At 37.5% G+C, this 9892-nt stretch overlaps 1 protein-coding gene across 9 annotated transcripts in view; it reads left to right on the top strand.

The window, feature by feature from the left end:
* LOC109396553 (E3 ubiquitin-protein ligase TRIM22-like) overlaps nt 1–6479 on the top strand; it is a 17964-nt gene extending 11485 nt beyond the window's left edge. For all 9 annotated transcript variants that reach the window (XM_019668425.1, XM_019668423.1, XM_019668424.1 and 6 more), the window contains 4 exons: nt 3254–3276; nt 4536–4636; nt 4932–4958; nt 5227–6479. In XM_019668425.1, the coding sequence (XP_019523970.1) occupies nt 3254–3276; nt 4536–4636; nt 4932–4958; nt 5227–5822 (747 nt within the window). In that variant the 3' untranslated portion in view covers nt 5823–6479. The remainder of the gene's footprint in view (nt 1–3253; nt 3277–4535; nt 4637–4931; nt 4959–5226) is intronic.
* The last annotated feature ends 3413 nt before the right edge of the window (nt 6480–9892 follow it).

Raw genomic sequence — 9892 nt, 5'->3', positions numbered from 1 at the left:
TCTTAGCTGTGGAGGGCAGTGTCACTGGTCCTCATATGTGGGATCCGAACCGGGGCCCTCTGGCATCCCAAGCGAGTTCTTAACCATCGCGCCACTCGGTCGGCCCAATTGCCCATTTTTAATGAACTCTGTGGTAATGTCCATATGCTAACAAATAAACTAAACTCTTGAATATAAACTCCAGATTCAAAATCTGTAGGACTGGAAGAGTCCTCTAGTTTTGATGACTCGCTCATATATTGGCAAAAGGAAAGCAAAATCACACACACTTTAAGGAGGTACTTGGGAAAGACAACTCACAATCCTGGGAAATGATGGCTTGTGATTGTTCCATCCATGGGGCACTATATACCATACGCTTTAAAATGAAAACTGCACAACTGTACCTATTGGAAAGGTAAAGTCACATCATGGACAATATCTACCGTTTTCCTCTTGGGTAGGGTCATGGACCACTACTGACAAAAATAAATCTGAGGCAACCATTTGGACCAACCAACAAACACTTTGAGTTTATGTTACTCCTCTTCAAATTGTTGTAACTTGTTATGATATATGTGATGGGCTTCTGATCTTTACCTTCCACAACTTCGCCAACTGGGATTTGAGATGACAGTTTCCCTGTTATCTGGACTATTTTTTAATGATCTTTGGAATGGGCCACTTTATCATATATCTATTGCTTGCTGGGCCAACCATGAGGTGCTATTTTTAGACTGATAAGAATGAAGATGATAAAAATGTTGGATTTGAAAGTAGATTTGGATATTAGATGACAGTTTAGATCTTCCACCCTAAGAAAGAGTTGTTGTCTATGTCTTTTAGCACATTTATAAAGATATAATTCACATCTCTTATAATTTATTCATGTAATGTATAAAATTCCATGGAGCTTGTTATATTACATTATTACATTTTTAAACAATTGTGGTAAAACATAGCATAAAATTTCTCATTTTAACCATATTAAGTTTATACTTCAGGGACATTAATTACATCCACAATGTTGTGCAAAAATCACCACTACCTATTTCTAAAATGTTTTCATCACCCCAACAGAAACTCTGTAACCCCCCATTTCCCATTCCCCCTGACTTCAGTTCCTAGTAATTGCTAATCTACTTTCAGCATATATGAATTTCCCTAATTCTAGGTACCTCTATATTATAAGTGGAATCATACCATATTGGTCCTTTTGTGTCTGGTCTATGTTATTTAGCATAATATTTTCAAGTCTCATTCATGTCATAGCATGGATCAGTATTTCATTCCTTTTTATGGCTGAATGATATTCCATTGCATGCATATGCCACATTTTGTTTCTCTATTCATCAAATGGACATGAAAGGTTGTTTCCACCTTTGGGGTATTGTGAATAATGCTGCAATGAACATTGGCATAAAAATATCTGTTTGAGTCTCTGCTTTCAATTCTTTTGGATATATACCTCAGAGTGGGGTTGCTGGATTATAATGGTAACTGTTTAGCTTTCTGAGGATCCACCAAACTTTTCCTTAGTTTCGTTCTACTTTCATACAAGCAATGTGTGAGGGTTCTAGTTTTTCATATCCTCCTCACCCATACTTCTTATTTTTCATGAGGTTTTTCTTTTTTTCTTTTTGCCATCCAAATGGGTATGGATTGGTACCTCACTGTGGTTTTGATTTGCATTTCCATAATGACCAATAATGTTGAGCATCTTTTCATGTTTTTATTGGCTATTTGTACATCCTCTTTGGAGAAATAGCTATTCAAATCCTTTCCAAATCCTTTTTTTGAATTGAGTTGTTTATTTTTTGTTGTTGAGTTTTAGAAGGTTTTTTTGTTAATATATTCTGGATATTAATACCTTATCAGATATATGATTTGCAATATTTTCTGTCTTTCTGTGTATTGTCTGTTCGCTCTTGTCATGGTATCCTTTGATGCAGACATTTTTAATTTTAGTAAGGTTCAATTTATTAATTTTTCTTTTGTTGCCTGTGCTTTTTGTGTCCTGCCCATGAAATCATTACCAAATTTAATCTTATGAAGATTTTTTCCCCATGGTTTCTTCTAAAAGTTTTATATCTGAAGTTTTGATCTTTAATATATTTTGTTATAATTTACATATGTTGGAGATCATCCACTTTTAATATTATTGTAACTGTTATATTGGGTCATTTTTTGGAAATAATTTGGTTAAAAGGATGAGGAGATGGCAGTCATCTAACTAGTGGCCAAGTTTGTTGGTATGAAGAGTTAGAATAGAGAGAGATATATATATTTGGTACATTTACCAATATATTTGGTACATTTCTGTTTAAAATAAGGAATGTTATGATAGGGAAAAGAAGATAGCTAACAGAAGTTGAGGATATGGCTTGGACTGTCTCTTAATACAATATTGGAATTCAGGGTAAGATATAGTTTTGAGACAGTGACAGAATGGATATTAATACCATTCTAGACAATGGCATGTGAATAGTTGGGATACAGTAAATTCCATTTTAGGCTTTCTCTGCTGCTGATTCCTGCAGCTTATTTCATACTTCAAAATGGATGACGTTCCCTGTAGGGAGTGAGTAGGAGGTGTATAGAGTGAGCAGAGGAAGGCCAGAGAAACATTCACTTCAAGTGCTAGTTCGCTTGTTCCTGAGCCAAAGAAAGTATACTTCTTGAGGACCATAATGGTTAATTATTCATCTTTGATTCCCCAGAGCGTGGGATGATGTCTGACAAATAGAAGATTTCAACTTTATTTGTCTCTAGGATACATAGAAGCATAAAATTTAAGGAGGGCTTCTGAGGAATGTCTATTAAAGAAACAGTAGATCTCTTTTCTTTCTTTTAAATACATTTCATCTGCAGATCCTTGGAGCATTTTTCCCACACCCTCATAAGAGTCTTTTAGGATGTTTTTTCTGAGTCTTATCTCTATATTTTGTCCCCCCACACTCTGACCATCTATTTATTCACATGCTATCAAGGGGTCCTAGGGGTGTGAGGAGCAAGTGAGTAAAGCTTTGTAAGGTAGGAAGGCGTATCACCTTCTTCAAGGGTTGGCAGACCAAATTTGGGAAGTGTAGTTAAATTTGAAGTTCAGATAAATGACACATTATTTTTCAGTAGTAGAGTATCTTAAATATTGTAGTGGTCATGCTTATCCTAAAACATATTTGTTATTGATTCAAAATTAAATTTTAACTTACCAATTTTATTTTCTCAATCTGGCAACCTTATACTGGACTCATGTTTTCTCTTTTCTCCCCAGGATGTGATTAACGTCATAAGAAGGTATGTATGTGAGACCAGGTATGGTCCTTATTGTGTGTGTGAAGACAGAATGATAGTCATAAGAGTAATCTTGGAAACAATCAGGGTTTTTAAAAAATGAGAGACCTGGAAATTTGAGCATTACATTGTTTCCAATTGCTAATCACAGATGAAATTTTCATGGTAGGAAATTTGGGTGGTGGGAAGTCACAGAGATAGGGTCAATAAAAGCATTAAAAATAAGAGGTTGCAGTATCATTTTGACTTCATTTATTCTAGTCAACTTTAGTCTCTGCCTCAGCACTTGTTTCTGTACTTTATAGGTGTCTGTCTTGTCACAGGAAGGACCTTGTCCTCTTTATTGGCCAGGCCCCTAAATATTCCACAAGGGCTTTTCCTTTATATTTTCTTCCCTCCCTGATGATAGAAGAAACAAGGTCTTTGTAGGTGGTGATCTTTGGATTTCAAAATTAATTAATTAATTAATTAATTAATTAATTAATTAATTAGACTAAGTCTTGGGGAATAGTAGGTTTGGTTCTGGTGCCAATAATTAATCTCTTTTTGCTTATACACTTTAGCAGCTTGTAGAAAAAGTGGATTTCTGTGGTAAAGTTGCCTACCCACTTGGCAGCATCAAGGTCTTCCCAAGCACATAAAATTCAGACCACTATTAATTTGGATATCTTTTCCCAAATGTTTGTAATATTACCCCCAGAGAATGTGACCTCATATGTTATTTTCAGCATCTGTACTGAGGTGAAAGCTTTGGAGACTTCAGAGTTCAGCACAGGAGCCCCACACTTGATAACCTAAAACTCCCAGTAGCCAGGTTCTAGAGCCTCTCCATTACCCAACCATCAGGCTGAGAACCCACATCTTTGTCCTGTCCCTGGAGGAATAACTGAGATGGCAGTTACTTCTCCATATATCAAATATATATATATTTTTAGAAGCATCGAACACCTTTTATAGGTACCATTATTTTTATCTAATATTGTATTGTTTCTAAGAGCTTGGGAGCATGGGGTTAATTTTTCTGTTTTAGAAGGAAGAACATGAGGTTCTTTGAGAAGATCTTCCCAAGGTCACCCAGTGGGTAAATAGAAAGGTAGACCTGAGGACATTTCTTCTGGTTGCAGGTTCAGGGCTCTTGCTTCTCCCTTAGGCTCTTCAGTGAAGAGGATTCCTGTGCATCAATGAGTGAAAGGTGAGGGAGACAGTGGTCTTGGAGAGACACAAGGTCAGAGGTGTGGGCAGTCAATTTTTGTCTCTTCTAGGAGCGAGAGCTGGACCTTGAAGAAGCCAAAAATTGTTTCCAAGAAACTGAAGAGTGCATTCCGAGCTCCAGATCTGGGCAGGATTCTACAATTGTTTAAAGGTGAGGAGAGCCAGGGGAAGGGTGTGGGTGTCAGGTTCTCATAGTATCAGAGCAAAATGGGGCAGTAGATGTTGTATCTAGATGAGGACAAAAGACAGGAGGTAGGCCTGACAAGGACAGAGTCATGCCCTGTGCTGAAGGTGTGATCATATCTAAGGGAGAATGGTCAGGTGTCCTCTCATTCACTAGTTGATAACCTCACAGAGCTTCCCTCTGTCCCCGCTGGAGAGAAAAGACAGGTATCAGTGTTTCCTCCTTTTCTTCTATAACATCATTCAAACCTTTGTCATTTCAGAGCTGACAGAAGTCCAAAGCTACTGGGGTAAGAAGAAGTTACAAGGTCTTCAAATCACCATTTTCTGATCCCTTTTCAGAAGTGTGGTTACTATTAGGTCCCATGATCTTAGTTCCATGTGTCCCTCCCAAACATCATACACACAAGAGTTCCTACGTGTTCTACTCATCTCTGACTCATGAACTCAGTCAATTGCCAGTCAGTTCCTCCCAGTCAGTTCCCAATATCCTCCTCACAATGTCACAAAACATACATGTCCTCTGTAATTTACCTGAATGTGTAATTTTCCCTACAGTGGACTTCAAGCTGAATCCAGTCAACAGTCCTTCAGCTGGTCTCATTTCTGAAGATCAAAGACAAGTGACAGTTGAGAAGAGTTTTATGTTTAAGAATGTATATCCATGCAACCCTTCTTCTTTTGATGTCTTGGGTTGCCAAAATTTCTCCTCAGGGAAATATTACTGGGAAGTAGATGTGTCTGGGAAGAGAGCCTGGATCCTGGGGGTATTCAGTAACATAAGCAACTTCAATACAAAAAAGAGCTCTGGGTTTGTTTTTAACCCAAATGTAAATTATCAAAATATTTACTCCAGATTCAGACCTGAAAATGGCTACTGGGTTGTAGGATTACAGAATGAATCTGAGTATAATGCCTTTGAGGACTCTTCCACCGCTGATCCCAAGGTCTTAACTCTTTTTATGGCTGTTCCTCCCTGTCGTGTTGGAGTTTTCCTAGACTATGAAGCAGGCACTCTCTCATTTTTTAACATCACAAACCACGGGTCACTCATCTACAAGTTCTCTAAATGTCGTTTTCCTCCGACTGTTTATCCGTATTTCAATCCTTGGAACTGTCCAGCTCCCATGACTCTGTGCCAGCCCAACTCCTGAACCTTTTCATTCCCTCACCCACTTGCAGCATCCCTGTCCCAGTGTCATCTGTACCCTTCATACCATCTCTTCCTTGCTGTCTCTTTTTTAGAACTTTTCCTCATCCTTGGGATCTGCACTGTTTCTGGCTTGAGTTAGGAGAGGAGCTCATTTACCCATTTTCGTATTCTCAGAAAAAGACCAGAGTCCCTCCTAAAGACAGAGCAGTATTAGTATAACATTTTTGCCCTTTCATTTATTCATATTTTCTTTTATCACTGACTTGATAAGACACGGCAAAACCTGTCTTCCACCACCCATGACCCTAGGACAGTTCATGATAATCCCTATTCACCACCAAGAACTAAGGAGCCTTTAAGTGTATGTTGGTTTGTTGCCCAGGATATAGTGTGTTCATTAGAGAGTCAAGGAAAGTAAAACAAAAGTAATATATGTACCCAGAGTGAAAATTCTGTGTTCAAAGTGTTTAAGTTTAAATCCTGTCTTTTCTCTTATAAGCTGTATAATGACGAAGAAACTACAGGTTTATTTTTCCCAAAATAGAAATTGAGATTTAAAACTGTACCTAACTCTTAAGATCATTGCTACTCAATGGAAAGTACCTACTTAAGTGTCCTTCACAATATAATAAATATTTGCTCTCATGATTACTGAAAAGTATAAGCTGTGTCAGTGTCCTATATACAACTGATTTATGCCCTTGAGAGAAACAGTAAATGATTCTTGAAGTCCCGTTTTTCAACTCTTCTGACTCTGTTATCAAGACTACTACAGTGTCAATCTTGTGTATATAACTTTTTATACAGAGGCTGGGACTGTTTTAAGGCCTTTTATTGGGAATGGGTCTGAAAACTTCAAAAGTATGAGTTTCCAAAGTCTTTCCAGCAGAGGAAGCCATGCTAGGGACAGCTATTATTAGGAACAGTCCCTGGTGGTCAGGCCTTTTTTTTGTAGTAAAACACTAGAGCAGGGGTTGGCAAACTTCTGAGATGGAAGAGCTTCCAGGAGTCAGCAACTGCAGCTCGCAAGTCGCAGGCTTTGAAGTAAAATTGAAAATAAAAATAAACTTATCATAGTTTCATTTATAAAAATTGTAAAGGATATTATTCACATAATGGTGATTATGTAAAAATGTATTTATGGCTCTTGAATAATTTTTAAATTGTTGTGAGGGACAGGATTAACTCTTCCAGGTCGGCAAACTTTTGAGACAGAACATACCCAAAGAGCTGCATGTGGCTCGCGAGCCGCAGTTTGCCGACCCCTGCTATACCAAGGTATATACCATGCACTTTTCTTTTTTCTGGTAATTTATGCATAATTATCAGTGAAACACATGAAAAATTTAGAAATATTTGCCCAAATATACAGTGCAGCAAATACAATGATATGGTCCTGTCAACGAAAAGACATGCAGCCTAAGAGAAAGCTTATAAGAGTTTATTTGAGCCAAACTGAAGACAATTTCTGGGAAGCGAAGTCTCAAAGGATTAAGAAAATGCTCTGAAAAATAGCCGTTTTGTATCTTATTTTATACACTAAAATCAAAGGAGGAGGGTTACATAAAATCCATTGGTAATATAATAAGGGGGTGGGAGAAAGCAAAGCGGGGAAATCTCTGGGATTGGATAAAAAGTAAAATGGAGAGACACACTTCTTTTACATTGGTGGGTACAGCATAATTAATAGCATTTTACAGCACATAGAGATAGTATCTGGGGAACAAGGTAACAATGAGGGACTTTGTAGATTCCTGCTCTGGGTGGTGGGTTGCGCCCCTGGGGGGTCTGGGAAAAGAGATTACTCTGATATTGCAAAGGTAGGTTATCTTAGATGCAAAAAGACAACAGACAGGCTCACTTAAGGTAAAGATTGACCTTTGTCAAGGAAGCTACAGGCCAAGGATAGGAATACCAGCCACGACTCGCTTTTAGTTAGAAATTTTTTATGTTCAGACCTTCTTATGTCATTATTTTTCAGTCTCCTGAGCTTGTCAGGTTTCATGTGTGACCCCTTTTCCATCCACAGTGCTACAGAATGAAACCACCAGAGGCAAGCAGCTTCCCCAAGTGACAGCTTACAATTGCTCATTGGCTGGTACACAAAAGTCTGTATTTGGCATATGAAAGGTGATTTGGGTGCTGTTGTTCCAAAGTTTAGTTTGAAAAGTTGATATGCAAAGTCATGCATTCCCAAGCCTTTGTATGTCAAATTAACCTGACACAGAGCTGCTCCATTTGTGCCAAATTTACCGTTTTCCTCTAAGTAGCAATGATTTGTCTAGAAAACATCTCAAATTCATTTACCATATTTCCCCATGTATAAGACACACCCTTTTTCGCAAAATTTGGGGTCTAAAATCTAGATGCGTTTTATACTGTGGTTGTAGATTTTTTACTTGCATTTCCCACTTTTTCGTGCTTGTTGTCTCTGCACTCAGTGTTTCGCAGTTGTTACCGGTATATTACGGTAGGTTACGTTTTGCCACGTTCTGCCCAGGAATGGCTCAGAAAAGATTTTCGTACAGTGCTGAATTCAAGTTAAAAGTGTTCCAGTTTGCAAAAATGAATGGAAATTGTGCTGCTGAACATAAGTTTGGTCCTCCTCCAACTGAGAAAACAATCTGAGACTGGCTATGGTTGGGAGTTTTGATAGTGATGAGGAGTTGTATGAATTTTATGATGAATAAAACTTGAGTTCAATAACTTTATGTAATACATTTTTTTTCAAACTTCAGGCCCCAAAACTAAGGTGTGTCTTATACATGGGAGCGTCTTATACATGGGGAAATACAGTATGTGCAGAAAAGCTGTATTCACTGAGATGTCTAGCTGAACTGTTGATGCATTATTTCTTTTCTTTTTCTTTTGAATTCACCTTTTTAAAAAAGATTTTTACTAAAATATAGCTAGCATACAATATTATATTAGTTTCAGATGTACACAATAGTTATTCAACATTTATACACCTAAAGAAGTGATCACCATAAGTTTAGCAACCATCTGATACCAATAATAATCACAATATTATTAACTATATTCCCCATGCTGTACATTACATCCTCATGACTTACTTGTTTTATACCTTGAAATTTGAACCTCTTATTCCAACTCAATTGAAAAATTACAATTGACAGTCAATATTATTTTATATTAATTTCAGGTTTACAGCATAGTGGTTAGACATTTATATAATCTAAGAAGTGATCCTTCTGACTAATCTAGTACCCACCTGGCACTATGCATAGTTATTACCATATCATTGACTCTATTCCCTATGCTTTACTTTATACTCCCATGACTATTTGGTAACTATGAATTTGTACTTCTTAATACCTTTATCTTTTTCACCCTATCCCCCAACCTCCCTCCCATCTATCACCTCAATAAATCTAGTACCCATCTGACACCATACATAGTTATCACAGTATTATTGACTTTATTCCTTATGCTGTACCCTACATCCCCATGATTACTATGCAACAACCAATTGGTACTTGTTAATCCCTTCCCCTTTTTCACCCGTTCTCAACCCCCCACCCATCTGGCAACCATCAAAATGTTCTGTGTATCTATGAGCTTATTTCTGTTTTATTTGTTTTGTTCTTTAGATTCCACATTTAAGCAAAATGACATTGCATCTGTTTCTCACTGTCTAACATACTTCACTCGGCACAATTCTTTCCAGGTCCATTCATGCCATCGCAGAAATATTCTATTGTATATATGTACCACCTCCTCTTTATCCATTCATCCATTGACAGACACCCAAGCTGCCTTCACATATTGGCCATTGTAAACAATGCTGTAATTAACACATGCATGCACATGTCCCCTTGAAGTAGCATTTTGGATTTCTTCAGATAATTACCCCGAAGTGGGACTAGTGGGTCCCTCTTTATCACTTGTGATAGCCTTTGTTTTAAAGTTTATTTGTCCAGCAGTCTGGAGATTAAAATTTGATACGCCACCTCAGAGCCTTTTAAGTTATTTTGTATGTGTAAGCATGAGTTTGTATTTGTGAGTGCTTTTATGAATGAGTGTCCTATTGCTCTTTTGGGATGCTGGGGG

The sequence above is a fragment of the Hipposideros armiger genome, unplaced genomic scaffold (genome assembly GCF_001890085.2).
Source record: "Hipposideros armiger isolate ML-2016 unplaced genomic scaffold, ASM189008v1 scaffold_525, whole genome shotgun sequence".
In the NCBI taxonomy this organism is placed as follows: domain Eukaryota; kingdom Metazoa; phylum Chordata; class Mammalia; order Chiroptera; family Hipposideridae; genus Hipposideros; species Hipposideros armiger.
Note: the sequence above shows the minus strand (reverse complement) of the source record. Positions and strands in the feature narration are given on the sequence as shown.